The sequence below is a fragment of the Dama dama genome, chromosome 33 (genome assembly GCF_033118175.1).
Source record: "Dama dama isolate Ldn47 chromosome 33, ASM3311817v1, whole genome shotgun sequence".
In the NCBI taxonomy this organism is placed as follows: Eukaryota; Metazoa; Chordata; class Mammalia; order Artiodactyla; family Cervidae; genus Dama; species Dama dama.
In genome coordinates this window covers 17,839,548-17,865,156 of record NC_083713.1, presented here as the reverse complement: position 1 = coordinate 17,865,156, position 25,609 = coordinate 17,839,548, and the positions used below count along the sequence as shown (strand labels likewise).

The following is a 25,609-nucleotide window of genomic DNA, read 5'->3' as shown; positions in this document are numbered from 1 at the left end:
ACCTAACTAGAGCCAATGAAATAGAAAAGTTGTGTCTGCTGGAAAAGAAAGCCTCTTTTATTCCTGCTGGATTCGAAGGTGCGAGGAGGTACCGCTTGGAAATATCACCTCTGTCTTGTTTTGCTACCCTCAAAGCCTCAGAGAGAGGTCATTCCAGAGTAATCAAAACAGGAAGATTTTTTATATCATTTTGTCCTGATTCACCAATGCTTACAGTCAGCACTGGTCATCAGTGTTGGCAATGAGAGTTTGTTTAAGGTGATTTTGTTGGCTTTTCTTTTACCTGTAATTGAAATGTTAATGAAAGGTGTCCATCAGTCCAGCTCTTTTCTCTTCTCCTTCTTCCCTACCCTGGCTCTAAGTGTCTGAGGATTACACAAGAGTCAGTGCCATCATGATGTGTAGGTTGTCGTGATTAATCACTCAGGGTTTGCTCTCTACATCATGTTGATCTCTGAGTTTGAGAGTCCATGGGCTATAATTTTTGTCAAAATTATTGCCACACTGTTACTCTTGCTGAGCAACTGAGTTTAAAACCAATGCTTACTGACCTTTTCGATTGTATTGTGCTATGCATGTTTTGCTTATTTGAAGATCCTTAGATATGTGCTATAGTTAGCTCCATCTTCACCTTCATTTTCCACCTATGCTTGGCTATTTGTCTCCTTTCCAAGATAACTTAAGACTACTTTTTTACTGAAGTACAGTTGATTTACAATGTTGTGTTAATGACTACTATACACTGACTCAATGGATGAATTTGAGCAAGCTCCAGGAGATGGTAAAGGACAGGGAGATGGGGAAGGACAAGGAAGACTAGCGTGCTGCAGTCCATGGGGTTGCAAAGAGTCAGACACAGCTGAGCAACTGGACGACAACAACAAATATAGCAGTGACTCAGTACATTTTTCTGGAGGCTGCCTTGGTGGTTCAGCGGTAAAGAATCCGCCTGCCAATGCAGGAGGCATGGGTTTGATCCTTGGGTCAGGAAAATCCCCTAGAGAAGGGCATGGCAAACCACTCCAGTATTCTTGCTTGGGAAATGCTATGGACAGAGGAGTCTGGTGGGCAAGAGTCCACGGGGTCGCAAAAGAGTTGGACATGACTTAGCGACTAAACAACAGCACACTTTTAAAATATTCTTTTTCATCATAGTTTATCATAGGATAATGAATATAGTTCTCCATGCTATGCAGTAGGACCTTGTTTCATGCATTCTATATATAAACACATATCTGCTAACACAAGGATGCCTACATCTTTTTGAATTATAGTTTTATCCAGATATATGCCCAGGGTGGGGTTCCTGGATCATATTGTAATTCTATTTTTGGTTTTCTGAGGAATCTCCATACTGTTTTTCACTGTGGCTACACTAACTTACAAAGAATAACTTCTTGACCCAATCTTTCCATAGTTACTCTTTCTCTTTAATCTGAATCTCTTTTTTATCTTAAGGTTCATGGAAGGTTTCTGCTCTAAAAAAAAGCATGAAAAAAATTCATTTCTATTAAATAGACTGTTAAATCGCTGCTTTTTCCTACAGGCTAGGAAATTCTTGAAAAATAATCTATGCTTTTTTCTTCTAGAGACATTCCACTTCCATTCCTCATATTACCGTAATCTGACTGGTGGCCTTTTCTCTTTGTGAAACTCCATTTCAGAGGCATCAGGACTCTCCTAACTGCATTCAGCAGTTCTTCTGTGGCATATTGATTTACCCTTTTTAGCAACCCTGGCTGTGCTACTCCAGACTCTCCAGATATACTTTCTTCTATGTCTGTACTTCCTGAGTATCCTCTGAAGTTGCTCCATTCCTAACTTTAAATGGTGTGTTCCCACATCACATATTGAATTAGCATCGGAATTCTGATTATTTAAAAAAAAAAAAAAAAACCAACGTGAGACTCCTGGATTATAATCCCTAAATTCACATCTCTAACTGGCACCATATTTCTGAGCTCTCGTGTCCATATATCTAGCACATTCCAGACTCCCCTTTATTTAACCTTAATTCCTTTTGTTAGAAGCCATGTCTTTGAGAACAGGCACAGGGAGTTTTGCTGGGGAGCTAGATTTATTAATATTAGGTAATTCCAACCATGCCTGGTTTGGAATCTTAACTCTACACTTTCTATCCCATTTTATATCCATGTTCCTGTTATGATTTACTGCTGCTAAACGTGTTTCCTCTTTTAATCTTTCAGTGTGCTTGGGTTTTTCACTCACTCCAAACCTCCGTTTCATGTTCACCGTATTAGTCCTGTTTCCTCTATTTATCTTCCCAGTTCTTGACTCATTTCTAATGACCAGCTATCCGCACAGTTGTACTCTGGATTCTGATGAGCGATGTGTCTGGTATTCACTTCACATACTCAATAGATATTTATGTTATGAGTGAACATTCCTTAGTAAATTCTGGTACATGATAATTTCAAGGGACTTAGACTTCAAGGTGCTCTGGATTTCAGTCAATTTCTAGCAGACTAACTTCTTGAATTACTGATTGATAACCATGCAGTCTCACTCAGACAATCTCTCAAAATTAAGGACATTTAGATGAGTCAAGTAAAGATCTTTTTAGAAATCAAGATGGGTATCCTATTAAGGTCTGTTTCCATCAGTTTGCACTCTGTTCTCTTTTCCTGGTAACTTAAGCCCACCTGACTTCATTTCTCAGGATCAAAAATTGCTCTCAATAAATTATTTGATTTTTAAAAATAAATTATATATCTTACTGTGTTATGTACCCAGAAGTCTCTGCGTTTATTAGTACAACAAAAAGTTGTTATTATTTAACTTTTAGTAGTGTAAGTCACTCAGGGGTATCAGACTCTTTGCGACCCCATGGACTGTAGCCCGCCAGGTTCCTCTGTCCATGGGATTCTCCAGGCAAGAATACTGGAGTGGGTTGCCATTTCTTTCTCCAGAGGATCTTCCCAACCCAGGGATCGAACCCAGATCTCCTGCAGATTCTTTACTGTGTGAGCTACAGGGAAGTCCCAATTTAAAATTTACTCTATAATTTAACTTTTATTCTGTCAGATATGGTGTTACACTTAATCTCAAGGAAAAACTGTGCACTTAGCACTGTCATTATTGTTAATCTACAAAAATAAAGCTAGGAAATATAGAAGTTAAGTCACTTGCTTAACTCTTAAGAAGAGAGTATTGAGTGGAGCATTCTGACTTTGAACAGCCCACTCTTTCTGAATTTGGAGTCTGTAATCAAACAGTGGTAATTGTAAGACTTAGATTAATTCATATCAAGAAAATAAAGTTATAAATTGTGTTGTGTGTGTGTGCTAAGTCACTTCAGTCATGCCCGCCTGTTTGTAACCCCATGGACTGTAGCCCACCAGGTTCCTCTGTCCATGGGATTCTCCAGGCAAAAATACTGGAGTGGGCTGCCATGCCCTCCTCAAATTGTATTGCAGGGCAATATTAATAAGCATAATTTCCGTCATTTAAAGTGTATCTCCCAGCCAGCTGCCTATCCTCATGAATAGCAATTTATGAGGTCAAGGATGCTACTTTTCCTGGCAATATCCAAATCTAAATAAGGACAATCAAACAGAAGCTTTTTGTAGGTCACATGTTTCTCGATTTTATCTGTGTGGCTTTGAAAAACAAAAGCCTCTAGTGATACATCTGAAAGCAGGACTCATAAAATGCTGGTATTTGCATTTGAAAGTGTTTTGTCAAAAAACCAACAGTCATATTCATTAGGGAGTTTTGCTATAATTCCTGAAAGAAAGTCAGAATTCTAATTCTAAAAGAAATTGTTTTTTATTTTTTCTACTCATATTTCAAGAGAGATTTTGTGCTTTGATTTATCTTAACTGAAACCCTGCAGTTGTTAAAACTTAGTGGGAAAACGTATGTATGTATATATGTATGTGTGTGTGTGTATAGGGGAGAATTAAACCAATTCATAGTTTCCATTCTATCCTGCTTTATCATGTTTTAATCTTTTTTTGAAGTTCAGCCCCCTCCAAATGCCTCTCTTGAATACTTACTGAAACATTTTTTTATAGAAAGAGAATTTTCTAATAAAAAAATCTCAGAAGTCATCAGTATTTTTAAAGTTTAAAAGAAACTAAATGCTTACTCAATTATCTCTGTTTTACTAATATCCCTAAGGCAAATGCAGTTTTAAAAATTATATACACATGGCAACAAAAAGTATCTCAGCCTGATGCTGTGTCTTACTAAGTGAGAAAGTTAGTTGTGTCTGACTCTTTGAGACCCCGTGGACTATACAGCACGTGGAATTCTCCATGCAAAAATACTGGAGTGGGTAGTCATTACCTTCTCCAGGGGAACTTCCCAACCCAGGGATTGAACCCAGGTCTCCAACATTGCAGGTGGATTCTTTACCAGCTGAGCCACAAGGGAAGCCCCAAAATACTGGATTGGTTAGCCTATCCTTTCTCCAGGTCATCTTCCCAACCAGGAATCAAACCAGGGTATCCTGCAGACCAGGCGGATTCTTTACCAACTGAGCTATCAGGGAAGCCCTGTGTCTTACTAAGTCTATAGGAAATCAAACCATTTCAAGTATTTTTCCTCTAAAATTTCTTGAGCTGATATTTTAAATCATCAAACTAGTTTTAGAAGATATGTACAAAGTAATGCTGGGTCTAAGCAGTAGCATGATAACAAATAGTTAACCACATATTCACCAGGAAAAAAAAAATCCTGATTTGCATCATATGCCAATTTTTATAGTATAAATACTCTTCAGTTCAGTTCAATCGCTTAGTCGCGTCTGACTCTTTGCAACCCCATGAATCGCAGCATGCCAGGCCTCCCTGTCCATCACCAACTCCTGGAGTTTACTCAAACTCATGTCCATCAAGTTGGTGATGCCATCCAACATCTCATCCTATGTCATCCCCTTCTCCTCCTGCTCACAATCCAGCCTAGCATCAGGGTCTTTTCCAATGAGTCAACTCTTCCAATGAGGAGGCCAAAGTATTAGAGTTTCAGCTTCAGCATCAGTCCTTCCAATGAACACCCAGGGCTGATCTCCTTTAGGATGGACTGGTTGGATCTCCTTGCAGTCCAAGGGACTCTCAAGAGTCTTCTCCAACACCACAGTGCAAAAGCATCAATTTTTCAGCGCTCAACTTTCTTCACAGTCCAACTCTCACATCCATATATGACCACTGGAAAAACCATAGCCTTGACTAGATGGACCTTTGTTGGCAAAGTAATGCCTCTGCTTTTTAATATGCTGTCTAGGTTGGTCATAACTTACCTTCTAATGAGTAAGCGTCTTTTAATTTCATGGCTGCAATCACCATCTGCAGAGATTTTGGAGCCCAAAAAAATATCTGACACTGTATCCACTGTTTTCCCATCTATTTCCCATGAAGTGATGGGACCAGATGCCATGATCTTTGTTTTCTGAATGTTGAGTTTTAGCCAACTTTTTCACTCTCCTCTTCCACTTTCATCAAGGGGCTTTTTAGTTCTTCTTCACTTTCTGCCATAAGAGTGGTGTCATCTGCATGTCTGAGGTTATTGATATTTCTCCTGGCAATCTTGATTCCAGCTTGTGCTTCTTCCAGCCCAGCGTTTCTCATGATGTACTCTGCATAGAAGTTAAATAAGCAGGGTGACAATGTACAGCCTTGAAATACTCCTTTTCCTATTTGGAACGAGTCTGTTGGTCCATGTCCAGTTCTAACTGGTGCTTCCTGACCTGCATATAGGTTTCTCAAGAGGTGGGTCAGGTGGTCTGGTATTCCTATCTCTTTCAGAATTTTCCACAGTTTATTGTGATCCACACAGTTAAAGGCTTTGGCATAGTCAATAAAGCAGAAATAGATGTTTTTCTGGAACTCTCTTGCTTTTTTGATGATCCAGCAGATGTTGGCAATTTGATCTCTGGTTCCTCTGCCTTTTCTAAAACCAGCTTGAACATCTGGAAGTTCACGGTTCATGTATTGCTGAAGCCTGGCTTGGAGAAGTTTCTGCATTACTTTACTAGTGTGTGAGATGAGTGCAATTGTGTGGTAATTTGAACATTCTTTGGGATTGCCTTTCTTTGGGACTGGAATGAAAGCTGACTTTTTCCAGTCCTGTGACCACTGCTGAGTTTTCCAAATTTGCTAGCTTATTGAGTGCAGCACTTTCACAGAATCATCTTTCAGGATTTGAAATAGCTCAACTGGAATTCCATCACCTCCACTAGCTTTGTTATTAGTGATGCTTTCTAAGGCCCACTTGACTTCACATTCCAGGATGTCTGGCTCTAGGTGAGGGATCACACCGTCGTGATTACCTGGGTCATGAAGATCTTTTTTGGACAGTTCTTCTCTGTATTCTTGCCACCTCTTCTTAATATCTTCTGCTTCTGTTAGGTCTATGCCATTTCTGTCCTTTGTTGAACCCATCTTTGCATGAAATTTTCCCTTGGTATCTCTAATTTTCTTGAAGAGATCTCTAGTCTTTCCCATTCTATTGTTTTCCTCTATCTCTTTGCATTGATCGCTGAGGAAGGCTTTCTTATCTCTCCTTGCTATTCTCTGGAACTCTGCTTTCAAATGGATATATCTTTCCTTTTCTCCTTTGCTTTTTGATTTCTTTTTTTTCACAGCTATTTGTAAGGCACCTCAGACAACCATTTTGCCTTTTTGCATTTCTTTTTCATGAGGATGGTCTTGATCCCTGTCTCCTGTACAATGTCACGAACCTCCATCCATAGTTCATCAGGCACTCTGTCTATCAGATGCAGTCCCTTAAATCTATTTCCCACTTCCACTGTATAGTCATAAGGGATTTGATTTAGGTCATAGCTGAATGGTCTAGTGGTTATCCCTACTCTCTTCAGTTTAAGTCTGAATTTGGCCATAAGGAGTTCATGATCTGAGCCATAGTTAGCTCCTGGTCTTGTTTTTGCTGACTGTATAGAGCTTCTCCATTTTTGGCTGCAAAGAATATAAGCAATCTGATTTGGGTGTTGACCATCTGGTGATGTCCATGTGTAGAGTCTTCTCTTGTGTTGTTGGAAGAGGGTGTTTGCTATGACCAGTGTGTGCTCTTGGCAAAACTCTATTAGCCTTTGCCTTGCTTCATTCCGTACTCCAAGGCCAAATTTGCCTGTCACTCCAGGTGTTTCTTGACTTTTGCATTCCATAAATACTCTATCTATATGCAATTTCAAGCAAACGATGTTGAAGGCAGAGTTGAGAAAAAATGTAACCACAGTCAACCAACCAATGGGCCTGACAATCCTGTTATTATGTGAGCTTTCATCAAAACTCCAGGAAGTCTCTAAAATCACCTTTTTGTCAGATGTGAATAAAAGGATGCAGATGAGAATTGTGCTTAAACCCAGCCTTTAGAGTCAGGCGCCAAGACCTAACTCTACTCTTTAAATTATCCTCTGTATATCTTACATAAGCCATCTAACTTTCCTGTGACTCTCTTTGCTCATATGTAAAATGGTAATAATATAAGTTTTAATCTCTTTAGAATTCCTATGATTATTAAATGAAATAGTACATTGAAGTGCTTAGAAGAGTTCTTGTCTTATAGCTATAATAATAGGCTATTAGTAATAAATGTTAGGTACTATTTTTCTAGATTTTACAATCTAACTATCACAATATTTTACACATTGTCATCTAAATCTTTCAGGGTTCATTGAACCCTGCTTGATAACAACACTCTGCCAGTTATAGAGGGATGAGCACTAAGAAAGATGTCATACGTTACTTACTAGTCCCAATTTTGCCAAAGTCTAGGTTTATGGCCTTTGGCAAACCAGTTTACTTCAGGCTCTTTGGTTCTTTCACTAGTAGAATACAGAAAGTAATGATCACCCTGCCAACTACACAGGACCGTGCTGAGATTACTATAAGTTAATGAAACTAGGAAAACTTGGAAGATGGTACATATGTGCGATGTTATTATTAATCCAATTTAAAATTCACGATGCTATTGAGGCATTAAAATAAAAGAGTGAGAAGTTTTGTGTCATTTGAGTAAGTATTTGGAAATAATGTGTTGTTAAGAGCTGGGATGTTTTGTTGTATTGTAAAGATGAAAAAAAACACCATATTTGTATCCTGAAGCAGTGAAGCATTTTTTTTCTTCCCACAAAAGAGCAAGTTTCAAATGAAAAGTAACTACACTTTGAAATATATGTTTAAATGAATTAAGGATCCTGGGGAACTAAGTTAAAAATATCTATGAAATCATAATTTTCTAGGAAAGCAAATATAAAGGAAAAATTAATAAATAAAGCACATAATATTTTGTCAAAATGGATAGTATTATGTCATTACAAGATGAATAGTGTAAATTTCCAAATAATTATTAAAGGCAAAATTTCATAAGTTTTATAAATAAGTATAAAAAATGAAATGTCCAGGACAGATTGAAGAAATTTTAAATTAAGTTCAGTCAACTTGTAAACAAGAAAAAGCACACACAAAAATGAAGGCAAGGAAATTATGGGAAAAATATTTGATTTTTAAAAAAATTTACCCATTGAATCTCTGTTCGTGTATAAGAATCATATACATTTATGTCCATTCAGTGAAAGTTAACTAAAAATCATTCTAAAAGTGTGCCTATGATTTTTTTCTCTTAATTTATGACTTCACACTGTGGTTTAACAGAGGAGTTCTGTTCTAGAGAAAAAGAATCACTGTGCAGCCTGGTCTTCACCACACCCTTTTTTATCAGTTACCAGTAAAAATTCTTATGGCCTAAAATTTAAATTTTGGTATACGATATGGGAAGACCAAGTTCCCTTGTTGAGCGGAAAAATCAGAATGAAAGTTACGAATAGTATGTTATCTTCTATGAGAACCAGAGGGAAAATATGAAATAAAAATTTGTAAGAAATCACTGAAAATATTCATAAGAAATTTATGAGTTAGGGAACTTGAGTAGACTAGGAAACAGGTGGATAAAGACTTTCATAAGGTACCATTTTATATTGTTTTGATTTTTGATTTGTGAATTTATTACCTACCAAATAACATTAGTGTGTGTGTGTGTGTGTGTGTGTGTGTGTGTGTAAGTCCAGTACACCTCAATCTCGCATCTGATTTAACACTTCTCACCTGCCCCACACTCAGGCCGACAAGGCAGAGACACCTGCAGAGGAGACGAGTGTGATGGATTCAGCCTCCATGTTTGGTCCCCTGTCCCACTCACTATGCGGCTTCTTCTTGTTCGGCAATGTGGTGGGGCAGACAGGGGTCAAAGGGTCATACAAGACTGGTGGGTTTGCTGTCATCTGCATGACAAATACCCAAATGCTGATTACTTTTTCTCTCCTGAGGAGTTTCCGTGCTTCCTTCAGAGACAGCACCCTACACCAACTGGGTACCTTGTTCTTTGATATTTATGCTGAATTTTTGATTCCTACTCTGTCTTCTATATCAACAATTGGCCCACAAAGTCTGCTTTTACCCTCTGAAATCCGTATCTGTTGGACAACGCCTTCAAAAGACCTCTCCTCCACCTGCCTCTTGACTTTGAAAAACTCAGTACCTTTTCTGTACCAACATCTGGAAGTCCATTCTCTTTCAACAGGATCCCTCAACAGTTCTCCTTTAGGCCAAGATTTCTTAACCTCTATGGTATTAACATCTGGGACTAGATAATTCTTTTTTGTGGGGGATTTTCCTGTGCATATTATGATGTTTAGTGGCACCCTTGACTTCTACCTGTTAAAACAGTAGCTAGCTCCCATCAGCCAAACCGAGAGTGTCTCCAGAAATTGCCCAATGACACCTTGAAAGCGAATGGCCTGATTGAGCACCATAGGACTAAGGTAATAATCCTCTTCAAATGAATTCCCATTTCTGAATCTCCTTACCACTCTGGTATTAATAATTATGATGGAGTTTAGATGATTATCAAATACACATGGGGAATTGCACTTAGCAAGCCCTTATACAGTGTCTGATAGATACCTCTCATGATATGGACATGTGACACGTTTTCTCAGAAGGAACTCTGAAATCTTGAGATAATAGGGAAACTCTTATATCAGTGAAAATCAGTGTAAGCTTACATCTATCTCTGACATTTAAAACTCTGGGCTTAAGGACTGTGAGAGCAGGGGGAGAGGAGACTTAATTTGCTTATTACTTTATTGATTGACTGTTTTGTATCATTCAAGCATTTAGATTAAAGTGTGTATTTTTTAAAAGAAAGAATCATAGTTCTTAATATGGCTACATCAAGAAGAACATTTTAAGTTTTAATAAGATTTTGATTTTGGTTTCTTAGCCAAGATATGAAAGCAGGGTCAAGAAAACAGGGGAAAAAAGGAGACAAGCAAAAAAGTTAAAAGGGCAAGGGGGTTAAAACTTACCTTGTTTCATCAATATAAACTGCTTCCAACACAGACGCTGCATATTCAATATTCTTCTTTAAGTCGACGACATTAACGTCACCTTTTTCCAGCTGCTTCACTAAGCATCTTAGTCTATTTCAAAAAGTAGCCAAGAAAAGAAAAAGAGAGAGATTTATCATGACTATAAGGAAAAGAGTCAATATTAAATATACAAATTGGGTTAAACTTTCAACTTATCTTTCCAGGTTATTAAATAGCAATATGTCCAGGTATATTTGAGGTATAATTAAGATCAATCTTTATTACTTAAACAACTATCAGAAATTATATTCACCTCTCAATAATATTAAGACTATAGGTTGCAGGTTTATGTACCATATTTCAAACACAGTTTTTCTGAAAATTCAAACAATATAGGTTATTTTCATAAAAGTATTTCTAATACTAGAATTTATTCTATGGCTGTTGTGCTTCTTCAGAGTTGGCAATAAGAAATACTTAACAGGTACTCTTTTGACCAGTATTGTATCAATTATTCACTGTTTATAGCAGTAGAAACAAAAATAAAAGGCAAAAGATTCAAGAAAATATAATTAAGATGAGAAAAAATATATTTATACAAGCTTAGTGTTTTTATTGCAATGATTTTTCAGTTGAGGCAAAACTACAAAATGTTTTCTCATGTTGTTGCCCATAGAATCATGTATCACAACTGTTTGAGAAATTTTAAAGCATTTCTGGATCTCTGACTCAGAAACTGTGATGTAATTAATACTATTGTTTTAAGTCACTACATTTTGAAATAATTTTTTAGGCAGAAATAGATATCTCAGGGAGTGAAATAGTACAAATTATCTCAATAATTTTCTAACACTTGTAGAAATTTCTATGCATTAACTATAAACCAAGTGTTTCTAAAGATACTTCCCTTTAATAAAAAGAAAAAGAAAACATGTTCTTTAGTCACTATACACTATAAATAAGCATTGTGAATACAATTCACCCATTTTCCTGTCAGCAGGCAGAATTTAATTTCTTGAGAAAAGGTATTTCAGAGAAAATAGAATACATCTACTTTTAGGCACTGCCTTAAAGATAGTATAACAGATTCTCTGAAAACTTACTTTGGATGATTTCCAATACCACAGTTTAGGGTATCAAGACAAGTTACAAATTTCAGCAGTGGTATTTTACATTTCTTCATCCATAAGAAACTTTATTTCTCCATGGAAAAGAGCCATACCTAGCTTAAAACTTCTTATTCAGGCAACTACAATTACTTTTTGTATCACATATTTTTGTATGATAAAATATTATCAAACAACAACTTTGCAAAATAAATTCCATGTGTCGATAAAGGTCTTATTTGTCCAGAGTCAGCAAAGCAAAACAAAATAAATATCATTGACTAAAACATGTTACTTAGAAAAGAAAAATTAAGCCTGGCTCTGAGGCTTGTGTAAAATATGGAATACGATAATAATGGAGCAACACACAGAGTTTTAGGGGATTTTTGTAATTCTATAATCCAAACACATTGTACTTAGTAAAATTTCCTTTTATGTAGAAAGTAAAAGAAAGAGTTTCATACTTTGAAACAGCTTAAAAATATACCACTTATGTATCCTTAGCACTTTAGGGATTAGAGGGAGCTGACTCACCTGAAAAATTCAAAAAAATCTAGCTAATGTCATAAATAATGCTGAATGACTGAAGGTTTTCCTTCCAAAATCAGGAACAAGATTCTACTCTTACCACAGATATTCATAATTGCACTGGATCTTTTAGCCAAAGCTACAAGGCAAGAATAAAAGGTATTCATATTGGAAAGAAAGAAATAAAACTGTCTTTGTTCACAGACAATGTGATTGTCTAAGAAGCAAATCTGAGGAAATATACCAAAGAGTTACTGGAAGTGATAAAATGTTATAAATGATTTTAACAAGTTTACAGTATAAAAAGATACAAAAATTAATATCATGCTATACAATAATAATGAACAATCTGAAATTAAAATATAAAACAATACTATTTACAATAGTTCTGAAAATGCAAAATTCCTAGCTATAAATCTGACAAAGTATGTGCAAGCCCTATACACTGAAAACTATAGAACATCACTGAAAGGAAAAATGGTAGATCTAAATAAATGGAAAGATACACCCATGCTTATGGATTGAAAGACTTTATATTGTTTTCATGTCATTTCTCCAAAAATTTATTTATAGATTCAATGTAACCCCAGTAAATATCCCAGCAGGCTCTCTTGTTGTTATATATATTGACATGTTGATTCTGAAATTCACATTGAATCAAGGAGCTAGAATAGTCAAATTTAACAAAAAGAACAAAGTTGGGGAATTTGCACTACTTCAAGACATAAGCCTTTAAGACATTCTAAAGCTACAGTAGTCTGTACAGTATAAATGGCACAATACACTGCATTATTAGCACCAAGATAATACAATAGATAAATCAATAGATTTATAAAGTTAAAAATAGACCCCCAAATATATAATTAACTTATTTTGGGAAAAGACGCAAAGATAATTTAGAGGAAAAAGGATAACCTTCCCAACAAGTTATACTGGGTAATTAGAAATATCCATGTGTAAAAGGAACTTTGTTCCATCCCTGCATTGCAGATCTAAATGTATATCCTAAAACTATACATGTAGAAGAAAACATAGGAGAAAATGTTTGTGATCTTGGTTAAGCCAAAGATGTCATACATATAACACCTGCAATGAAATAATGAGTTGAACTTCACCAATATTAAGAACTTCCAGCCACAGACTGGGAGAAAATATTTGTACATCATATATCTGATAAAGATTTTTAGAAAACATGTTAAGAACTTGCAAACCTAAATAATAAGATAAATAATCCAATACAAAATCTGCTCATGATTTTTTCGTATCACCAAAAATGATATATTCATGGCAAACATGAAAAGATGCTCAAAATCAGTAGTCACCAGAAAAATTCAAATTAAAACAACAAGGAATCAAATACTTTTTAGAATGACTAAAATTAAAGTAACTGATCATACCAAATACTGGCAAAGATGTGAAGCAATTTAAACTACCACACACAACTTCTGGGAATGTAAATAAGTACAATCAATTTGGAAAACAATTGCCCAAAAAGTTAAACATGTGTCTGTCACATGACTCAACTGTTCTATTCTTTGGTGGAGAGAAGAATAAATATATGTCCTTACAAATACTTGGACATAAATGTTCATAGCAGCTTTATTTGTAATAGACCCAAACTGGAAGCAAACCAAACGTTCATCCACAAGTAAAGGGAAAACAAACTGGGCCATATCCATCCAAAGAAGTTCTACTTAGCAATATAATGAATAAATTGTTGATACACAGTGACGTGACTGAACAATGACTATGGTGAGTGAGACAGGATATATGCATCCTGTATGATCCAATTTGTATAAAATTTTTAAATGCAGTCTGTTCTTACTGAGACAGGAAGCAGATCAAAGGTTGCCCGGAATTAGGAAGTAGAGATGAAGGAAGAGAGGAAGGGAAAGATCACAAAGGAGCTGGAAGAAGTTTTGATGGTAATGGAAATGTTAATTTTCTTGATTGTGGTGATGGTTTCATAGGTGCATACATATGTTCATACTTATCAAATTCTAAATTATAAAATGAAATATGTAATTTGAGATAGAAAATGGATATGTGCAAAATAGATGCTTCTGTTACATATCTGTACGTTTAACCAATTCCATTAAAATACTTAAATTTTTAATATATAATATCAAAGACATGGAAGCACTCTAAAGCAGCATTAGAATGTTAATGGTTTTTCTTCAAAAAGAAAGGCACTAATCTTTGATAATTCATGAGACTTTTAAAATCAGCCTGAGTATTATGTACTGAACAGGTTTTGATGTTCTTAGCTTTTTGGTGGGACTACTTCCTCACCTTATAAGGATCAGAACACTTAAAAGAAGCCAGCAATGAAAATAGAAACCATCTTTGAAAATAATTGATTACATCTGTGATCTGTGATCTGTGATCTAATTAGTGATCCAGTCAAGCAGTCACAGAAGAAAAGCAATTTCTACTTTTGAACAAAGAGTACTGAGCTGTAGAAAATGATTTGAGTACTTTTATTCAAATATAGAACTGCCACTTTCCAAATGAAAAAATATGCAATGTAAAATGATGTAGTTTTCAGAATCAACTACTTCATATATTCTAAACTTAGCTTCTAAGATATTGCTATAAAACCCTATCTTGCAAAAGAACCACTTACATAATAAGGATATTATACTGAAGAATCCCATGTGTCTATGCATGTTTTCATTAATTCTAGGATAAAAATGCCCAGGATATCTCTAATGCTGTAAAGCATGAGTGATGTGTATGTTAATAATTTTAACTTAAAAGAGAATTGAAAATAATCATACTTCTATCAATGTCCCTATTTTTTACATAATTGAAATACAAAAGAGGGAAGGATGTGGTTGTAAGAATGCCACACTAGGAAGCAGAAGAGGTAATGCTAAAGGGATATCTATAGTGATATTAACATTAAAATATGGCCACACAGGAGTGCACAAAGACATACAAACTGGGACTGCCAGAACTAGAAGATGCTCTGTCCTTTTCAGTAAGTCCTGCTTGCCTCTAATTCTAACATGATTAAAAAATGATGACAAGAAGCCATTATTTAGTGACGTTTTCTTGTCTATTCTGCAGGTCAATGCTTAGGAAATTAAAGTCTAACCTTAGTCGAAAAAGCAAGGCTTATAAATTGAAAGTCTTTTTAAGAAACTTTTTTTCCCACAAAGGCCAATGTTACAGTTGTAAAATCCCTTGATATCTTTATTTTATAGAATAAATAACTCCCAAAACAACTGGCATCACTGAAAAAATGGGAACAATTGTATGGCAAACATTATTGGCCTTTAAAATATATTTACATTCTACGTTTAAAGAAGCAAAATGACCCCACTGAAGTGGAGAACATAGAATGGAAAAATGAATTTTTAAGTGCAAAGAAATATATAATTTTTCTTCCTTTTCTTCCAAATCACATTTTGGGTTAACTATTCATCACTTTACTTCAAGAGAGTACTTTTTATTACAGAAATGGGCACTACATAGTTCCCAACATTTTGAAGTATTCCTTTTAAGTACAGAGATACAAACACTTGAATAGTTAGAAATGCTTTCAAGATCAATTTTGTTCCTCCTTAGAGGCAAAGAACAATAAGACCATATTAACTTTAAAGGGAGAACCAATCATTTATACCTGGTTACTGTCACACCTCTGAAATACTACAGGCTATATCAACTCAAGGATTTTCTTTAAAATTACATACTTAAATAACTATGTATAGTAAATACATAGGTAAATATACACATATTTAAATATATTTAAATATTTGACTATATAAATACACATTTAAAATATATATTTGTAAAAATATAAAATATTTGTAAACTCCATTTTTATATAGTAAATATATTTACATATTAAGTAGATAAATATATTTATATTTTATATATATATTTAAATCTATTTGTTCTGATGAAGAAAACGTGGTGATTCTCACCTACTACTAAGTATTTATTTAAACCAGGGAAGAAAGGTTAGAGATAGGGTGCACACACAGCAGACCCACTGAAGAGCAGTTGAACATTTTTTTTTCCATTTATTTTTATTAGTTGGAGGCTAATTACTTTACAGTATTGTAGTGGTTTTTGTCATACATTGACATGAATCAGCCATAGATTTACACGTATTCCCCATCCCGATCCCTGCTCCCACCTCCCTCTCTACCCGATCCCTCTGGGTCTTCCCAGTGCACCAGGCCCGAGCACTTGTCTCATGCATCCCACCTGGGCTGGTGATCTGTTTCACCATAGATAATATACATATTTCGATGCTGTTCTCTTCAAAATATCCCACCCTCGCCTTCTCCCACAGAGTTCAAAAGTCTGTTCTGTATTTCTGTGTCTCTTTTTCTGTTTTGCATATAGGGTTATCATTACCATCTTTCTAAATTCCATATATATGTGTTAGTATACTGTATTGATCTTTATCTTTCTGGCTTACTTCACTTTGTATAATGGGCTCCAGTTTCATCCATCTCATTAGAACTGATTCAAATGAATTCTTTTTAATGGCTGAGTAATATTCCATGGTGTATATGCACCACAGCTTCCTTATCCATTCGTCTGCTGATGGGCATCTAGGTTGCTTCCATGTCCTGGCTATTATAAACAGTGCTGCGATGAACATTGGGGTGCACGTGTCTCTTTCAGATTTGGTTTCCTCAGTGTGTATGCCCAGAAGTGGGATTGCTGGGTCACATGGCAGTTCTATTTCCAGTTTTTTAAGAAATCTCCACACTGTTCTCCATAGTGGCTGTACTAGTTTGCATTCCCACCAACAGTGTAAGAGGGTTCCCTTTTCTCCACACCCTCTCCAGCATTTATTGCTTGTAGACTTTTGGATAGCAGCCATCCTGACTGGCGTGTAATGGTACCTCATTGTGGTTTTGATTTGCATTTCTCTGATAATGAGTGATGTTGAGCATCTTTTCATGTGTTTGTTAGCCATAGTTTAACATTTTACGTCATTCTCTTGGACCTTGCAAAACACATGCCTAGCACTGAGCTTAGGTGGCCCCTCTGTGTTAAATGTCTTTCACTTGCCCCTCCAGATCCATCTATTGGGCTCTGCCCTGCTCCTGGCCCTGAGAGAGAGAATGCAGAGACCTCAGCAGACCTTGGGTCTGGTTTCAGGAAACAGGAGGAAGGGAGGCGTGAAGACCCTGTTATTCTTCTCTCCTCCCTGGAGAGGCACCCAGCACAGAAGGTCATTTGTCAAACAACCCTCTCCCGAGTCCCCTCTCAATCTCTCTCTCTTTCTCTTTTCAAGTATAACACATCCCTGGAGCCTAATGTTATCAGCCCAGAGGTATTGCATTACCCTGCTAGTTCCCTACATGGGTGTAACAACTTTAAATATTCTCTTTATTAGTTACTCCTCAAATGATCTGTTTTAACTATGTCAATCTTTTTTACCTAACTTCTACGACACTCCCTACAGCACCATCCTCTCATACCAGAGACGTTCAATATAGTTCTACTGTAGTGTTGGAAAGACTATAGGGCTAGGGCTTTAAAGTCAGTGGGGGCTCACTCAACTTACATTCACTTTTCCTGGTATTCCTGGAGAGAAGCAACACCCTAAATAGAGGGCTACTTCCAGCTTTCTGTAGTGATCAGCTTTAGAGTGAGTTCTGCCCAGGGAAACTGCACATAATGCTGAGGACCAGATGCTCCATAGGAGATGCAGGAGAACCATGGGACTAAATTGCCACCCTCACACAGGAGGAGCCTGATTCTGGAAAGGAGTGTTTATGGGGGTTGGCTGATGCTAGCTGGGTCAGAGAATGTGTGATATCACTTTTTTAATTTAAAAGAAAGAAATAGACAAAAGAAGAACTGTGGTTTGCAGTGGAGCCTGATGGACTAAAAAATGCCTTTATTACTGTTCACCCCCGAAACATCATTAACATAACATAAACAGACTGAAAACATAAAAGAGGTACAAGGAGAAATAACAGAAGATAATAGAGCAAAGAAAAGCTTCTAATACAGTTTCTGGAAAAATAGTGAAATATGGTAACTGATTCAGCAGATACCAAGAAAGACAAAGCAAAGAGCTTTTGATGGGTGATCATTGAGAGAAGCAAGATGACTAATGTCCAGAGAAGCTCAGAAAGCTGAGGAAATAGGGATAGCAAAGATCTTGTAATCCAAGGATCTGTCTTTATGCTTAAAAAAAAAATGGTGAAAATCTTTTCACAGCTTCGATTCCTTTCTCCACCCCAAGTAGCAGGAGATTATCCTTACCTACTCCTGTAGCAAACCTAGAAAAGAGACAAGATTGCCAGATTGGAAACAGGGAAATTAAACAAAAGTCAGCATACTGAGTGATGATACCTCAGGTTCCTTTCTCCCACCTATTTACAGAATGGAGATTGTGGGATTAACCACAGGAGAGATGGAAAAGTCCCAGACAAATAAAACTCTGGAAACAAAAGTTTGTCCTTGTTCTCCCTCCAGCTTTCAGTGAAGCCCAGAAGGTGACAAGCACCACCTGTGACAAAGAGATTCTAATCACTTTTCAGACACATTCTTCAATATTAATGGCCTGTCATCAATGAGCAAGCCTTGAAGGAAAACCCCAAACATGAAAGACATTGATATATCTAAATAAAATAAAGAAACATACAAGAAACAGAAATAATATCAAGATGAAAGGAAAACAAAATCAAACTCCAATCAAAACTCCAATCAAAAACTGACCACATGAGATATTACTTCATACCTGTTAGATGGCTGCCATAAAAAAGACAACAAATAATAAACATTGGCAAGAATGTGGAGAAAGAGAACCTTAGTTCACTGATGATGGGAATATAATTTGTACAGTCACTATGGAAAAGAGTATGGAGGTTTCTGGCTATTTATCTGAATAAAATGAAAACACAAATTTGAAAACATATATACACACCAATGTTTATCACAGCATTATTTCTAATAGCCAAGACATGAAAGTAAGTTAAGTATTCATTAACAGATGAATGGATAAAAGAAATGTGGTGTACACACACACACACACACACACACACACACACACACACTTATATATAATGGAATATTACTCAGCCATGGAAAAAGAATGAAATTTTGTCATTTGCAACAACATGAATGAACCTGTAGGGTATTATGTTTAGCGAAATAAGTTGAACAGAGAATGACAGACACTGTTTCACTTATATGTGAAGTCTAAAAAATAAATGAATGAATATAACAAAACATAAACAGACTCATCAATAGAGAGAACAAACTATTTTATAATAGCTTTAGATGGTGTATAATCTATAAAATTATTGACTCACTGTGTGGTATACCTGGAACTAATACAGCATTATAAATCAACTATACTTCATTTTACAAAAACTGAGAAAAATAGTGAAGAGATTCATCCATGAGAGAAGAACATGCTGTGACTTTTTAAAAACAGAGTAAATAGTGATGAAAAAGCTCTTAGATTCTGAAACTGATGATTTACATAAAAATGTCAACAGAAGAGGTAGAGGATAATGTCTAATAACCCATGAAGTAGACATAAAGACAGCAAAATGAATAATAGAATAATAATGATAAGAATTAGAATTAGAAAATTAGAATGCTGGTTTTGGAGATCTTATATCTAATTAGCAAAATTCTAGACACCAGGAATGGAGGAAATTCTCAAAAAAAGGACAATTTCTAGAACTAAAAATCTCTATTTTGTAAGGGCCCAACTAACCACGAGGGTCAGTTTCATGAGTATCCAGCCTCAGAGTCATAGTGGACCTTGCAATTAGGAGAATCTCCCCCCAACCCTTGGTTTAGCACTTTACTGTCACTATTTTGAAATTCTTAATCATTTTTGAACAAGAAGCCCCACACTTTCAACTTGCACTGGGCCCTATATATTATGTAGCTGGTCCTGGGGTCAACCTGCAATTCTATACTTAGTAAAACTATCAATCAAGCTTGAAGAAAGAATAAAGGCATTTTCAGATATTCAATGACTGTAAAAATCTGACTTTCTATGCATTCTATTTCAATAAGCAACTGGGAGATGCATTTGACCAAAACAAGAACATAGCAGGAACTTTAATACAGAGAAGTGAAAATGAGAAGCCTCCAAAGGAGATATGTGTGCATCCTAGGAATTAACTAGTCCAGATTGAAGTAGGAGTACAGAAGAAAGGAAGTAGGAGGGAAGTCTCTGGGGGTAAAAATGGAACTGATGAACAAAGAAACTGATGGGATGTTTGGAACTTTGTTCTGACAGATCAGTTGAGAATAAAATTATAAAAATACACTGCTTATGAAATCAAGGAGAAAGAAAAAAATTATACAAGATATAAGTCATTTGATTGACTCTATTTGATTGAGAAGTGAATAATACTTACAAACCACACTGCTATAAACAGCAGTGATCTTAAAACAAAATAAGATATAATAAAACTCTTTTGAGAAGATGAGGCTAGGGAAGTTGAAATTAACATACAATAGAAATTTCCTCTATTAACATTACAGATGTCAGTTGGTAAAGTCTGAAATTGATAAATCAAAAAATATAAAGGCATATTATTTGGAAATATGCTAAAGAAAAATAGCTAAAATGAACTAAATCACTGAGATTATTTAATTCTGGGAAATTGACTGCTTTTTTTGATAATAATAAAAAGAGTTTTAATGAAATAATCCCCTATTAAAGTATAACATCTGATATATTGCTCACAAAACAATAATTGCTCACATTTAACTTAGAAATCAAGTTCATTATTCAGTACTTTTGGAATCACTGACCACGACAAATGTAAATGACTGAAAAATAGCAAGACATCAAAATTCATCCTGAATTGCGAGCAAAGACTTTAAAAGGGTACAAAATAACAAAACATCTCAATCATGATTTGATGATTATGTTGAAGCCCAGGTGTTCTAGCCTCTTTTAGACACACAGTGAAGCCAAAGGAAAGAAAATAATACATAATAATTAAATATACACCTGTTCATCACATGTTCTAGGCTCATGGACTAAACTGACTGAAAACAGGCACACACATTTCAGATTTGAGGTAGACACAGAAAAGGAAATATGTGAAAAACAGAAAGGGAAAGATGGGGAAATCGTATAAAATATGAGAGTAGAGTGAACTACGATGGCTGAATTTATTACATATTTTTGCAAAATCAGACAAAGGGGAAAAGCATAGTAAGTAGTGCTACAAAAATCAGATGAAGATGTGGTTTAGAAAGAATTAAAGTTAGTACAACTTGATGCTGGGAAAGTTCAAGGGCAGGAGGAGAAGGGGCAAAAAAAGATGAAGTGATTAGATGGCATCACTGACTCAATGGACGTGAGTTTGAGCAAGCTCTGGGAGCTAGTGAAGGACAGAGAAGCCTTGTGTGCTGCAGTCCATGGGATCACAAAGAGCTGGACACAATTAGTGACTGAAAAACAACAAAGTTAGTAGACAAGAGGTTGAGCATGGAAACAACATGATGAAGCCGCGGTACTCCTAAAGCAATAAGGGACAGGAAACCAGAAAGTCTACAACTATACTGGCTGGGCAAAGCAACTTTAGCATCAGTTCCATCAAAAATAGCAAACGAATGTTTAAAAGTGTGTTTAGGACATTTATTCCTAATTAATGCAGTACTTGTACCAAAATGCTTCAAAAATACACTACCAGAGAAGGAAAATCATATTAAAATAGATCTTTAAAGAAATATGCCTGCAAAAATATGAAACTATGGAGAGAAAAGTCAACATGGATTTTTTCCAGTTACAATAAATCATAAACATCAGAAAACCTAAGAAGCAGAAATATTTCCATGGCAAATACAGTTAAAATCCTACCAGCAAGCAGAGAAATAGAGAAGCTCTCCTGTTAATTTTATTACCCAGAGATAGGAAAATTGGGGTCAATTAAAGCAGAGTGTCTTGAAAGAGCAGTTCTTCTTTGGGATGAAATTGGTGACATGTTAAAATAAGTGATCAAACTGACTTCCAACAAATTGATTGAGAAGACGGCTTTTACTGCAAAGGTTGCTGTATGTATTAGATAAGATCATTTTATCCTAATTTGAATGATTTTCTCTCCCTATCCCTCCCCAAATTCCTCCCTCTTTCCCTCCCTCTTTTCCTGTCCCTAATACTCTCACTTACTACTCTCCTTCCCTTCTCCCTGGCGATCTCACCCACCTCCATATTGTATATGAATACTCTGGATTTCAAGACACTACTATAATTGGAGGACAAAAATTCCTTTGATTTTGCAGAATCTTCCTTGCCTCCACAGAAATGTAACTTTCATATACATAATCTCTCAGGATCACTGGAAATAATTCTTTCCTTCTGAGATCTCAGGAACACTACATTGACATTGACAGAATGTTTTGAGAATGCATCATCACTAGTTTAAACTACTGAGTCCCAAATTTAGTACAGCTTAACAATAGGAACATTACCTGGTGGCCTCAGTGGTAAAGAATCTGCCTCAAATACAAGATAAGTGTTTGATCCCACAGTCGGGAAGATCCTCTGGAGAAGGAAATGGCAATGCACTTGACTATTCTTGCTAGGAGAATCCCATGGATAGAGAATGGATAGGAAGCGATGATCAAAACCATCCCCAAGAAAAAGAAATGCAAAAAGGCAAGATGATTGTCTGAGGAGGCCTTACAAATAGCTGAGAAAAGAAGAGAAGCAAAAGTTAGAGAAAAGGAAAAATATATCCATCTGAATGCAGAGTTCCAAAGAACAGCAAGGAGAGATAAGAAAGCTTTCCTAAGTGATCAATTCAAAGAAACAGAGGAAAACAATAAATGGGAAAGACTAGAGATCTCTTCATTAAAACGAGAGATACTAAGGGAACATTTCATGCAAAGATGCTCTCAATAAAGGACAGAAACGAAAAAAAAAAAAAAAAAAGGACAGAAATGGTATGGACCAAACAGAAGCAGAAGATATTAGGAAGAGGTGGCAAGAATGCACAGAATAACTATACAAAAAATGACTCAGATCACCACAATGGTGTGATCACTCACCTAGAGCCAGATATCCTGGAGTGCAAAGTCAAGTGAGCCTTAGGAAGCATCACTACACACAAAGCTAGTTGAGGTAATGGAATCCAATTGAACTATTTCAATTCCTGAAAGATGATGCTGTGAAAGTGCTGCACTCAATATGCCAGCAAATTTGGAAAATTCAGCAGTGACTACAGGACTGGAAAAGGTCAGTTTTCATTCCAATCCCAAAGAAAGGCAATCCCAAAGAATGCTCAAACTACCGCACAATTGCACTCATCTCACAGGCTAGCAAAGTAATGCTCAAAATTCTCCAAGACAGAATTCAACAGCACATGAACCGAGAACTTCCAGATGTTCAAGCTGAATTTAGAAAAGGCAGAGGAACCAGAGATCAAGTTGCCAACATCTGTTGGATCATAGAAAAAGGAAGAAAATTCCATAAAAACATCTACTTCTACTTCATTGACTACACTAAAGCCTTTTACTGGGGATGAAAAGAAACTGTGGAACATCCTTAAAGAGATGGGCATACCAAACCACATTACCTGCCTCCTGAGAAATTGGTATGAAGGTCAAGAAGCAACAATTAGAACCAGACCTAGAACAATGGACTGGTTCCAAATTGGGAAAGGAGTACATGAAGGCTGTATATTGCACCTTGCTTATTTAACTTATATGCAGAGAACATCATGTGAAATGTCAGACTGGATGAAGCACAAACTGGAATCAAGATTGCAGGGAGAAATATCAATAACCTCGGATATGCAGATGGCACCACCCTATGGCAGAAAGTGAAGAGAGAGCTAAAGAGCCTCTTGATGAAAGTGAAAAATGAGATGAAAAAGTTGGCTTAAAATTCAACACTCAAAAAATGAAGATCATAGCATCTGGTCCCATCATTTCATGTGAATAGATGGGGATACAATGGAAACAGTGACAGACTTTATTTTCTTGGGCTCCAAAATCACTGCAGATGGTGACTGCAACCATGAAATTAAAAGACACTTGCTCCTTGGAAGAAAAGCTAAGACAGCCAGTTAAAAACAGAGACATTACTTTACTGACAAATGCCCATTTAGTCAAAGCTATGGTTTTTCCAGTAGTCATGTAGGATGTGAGAGTTGGATCATAAAGAAAGTTGAGCACCAAAGAATTGATGCTTTTGAACTGTGGTGTGGAGAAGACTCTTGAGAGTCCCTTGGACTGCAAGGAGTCAAACCAGTCAATCCTGAAGGAAATCAGTCCTGAATATTCATTGGAAGGACTGATGCTGAAGCTGAAACTCCAATACTTTGGCCACCTGATGCGAAGAACTACTCATTTGAAAAGACCATGATGCTGGGAAAGATTGAAGGCGGGAGGAGAAGGGATGACAGAGGATGAGATGGTTGGATGGAATCACCGACTTGATGGACATGAGTTTGAGCAAGCTCAGGGAGATGGTGATGGACAGGGAAGCCTGGTGTGCTGCAGTCCATGGGGTCATAAATAGTTGGAGATGACTCAGTAACTGAACTGAACAATAGGAATAAAACGTAAAATACTCTAGAATGAATTAGTCATATTCTACCCAGGAAACATAACAGCTGTAAACATTTAAAACTGAAAATTTAATTCTGAAAATTGATTACTGGGAGGATGGAAGATCATAAGACAACCAGGAAAATAGTGTAGATTCCTCTAAATAAGCAACTACTGGAGACTTTAGGAATCAAGGGGAAAAGACAGGGTCTCCAGATCCTTGCTGTTTTGGGAGCTCCTGTAGAAAAAAGGAGCACAGGAGGGGCATCTAGAATTACAGAAAAGATGCAACTGATACAAAGAAGGCTTCCTTAAGGTCAGAGAAGGAAGGAGAAATATACCATGGCTTCTCTTTTCTTCCTTACTTATCCTTCAACCTCCTCACAGTGTCTGCCTTTGGCTAAATTCAGCCAGATACCAGTTGACAAAGGAGGCTGGGAAATTCAGCTGTGATGATACAGAGCAGAGCAGGGATAGAACAAGGAGTAGACCCAAAGGCAAACAAGTCATACATCTGAATACACAGTAACCAGAAAGTGTCAAAAATCTTTTCTGAGATTTGGAAATAAGGCAGAAAGGTGGGTAACATGTCTTCTCTCTCAGTTTGGACAAATCCAATCAAGAGTTATCCAGAGGAATGTAGGTAGTTTAGCTTGCTATTGATTAAAGGATTCAGATTTAATGAAGTTATTTGTTCATTGTACTTACAGATTTCTGCCTTGTAGAAATCTATTGTAAAAGTGAACGAAAGTTTTATCCAGTGGAACAAACAACTTCATAGGTTTAAGACCTGTTTGTAAGCATTAGCCTGCTGTGCATCTACCTCAGAAATCTTATCAGAACATTGTCTATGTACACCTTCTTAAATGTCTTTTGAACAAGTCATAACATCCTACTGATCTCCTCATTATTGATTTAAGGAAAAAATTGGTAGATATTTAATTTGTATTTGCATCACTCATGATTTTACCTTTTTGAAAAGTATATTTTAACAAAAGTATTACAACTAATTGTACAATTTATCCCAACACCCTCAACACATAAAACAACGAAAAATGCAACTAAATCTAGAATGGAAGAAGGAACATAAAACTATAAAATATTTCCTCTC

At 36.2% G+C, this 25,609-nt stretch overlaps 1 protein-coding gene across 2 annotated transcripts in view; it reads right to left on the bottom strand.

The window, feature by feature from the left end:
• PDE1A (phosphodiesterase 1A) overlaps positions 1-25,609 on the bottom strand; it is a 280,045-nt gene that overhangs the window by 102,273 nt on the left and 152,163 nt on the right. For both annotated transcript variants that reach the window (XM_061135146.1, XM_061135147.1), the window contains exon 2: positions 10,349-10,462. In XM_061135146.1, the coding sequence (XP_060991129.1) occupies positions 10,349-10,462 (114 nt within the window). The remainder of the gene's footprint in view (positions 1-10,348; positions 10,463-25,609) is intronic.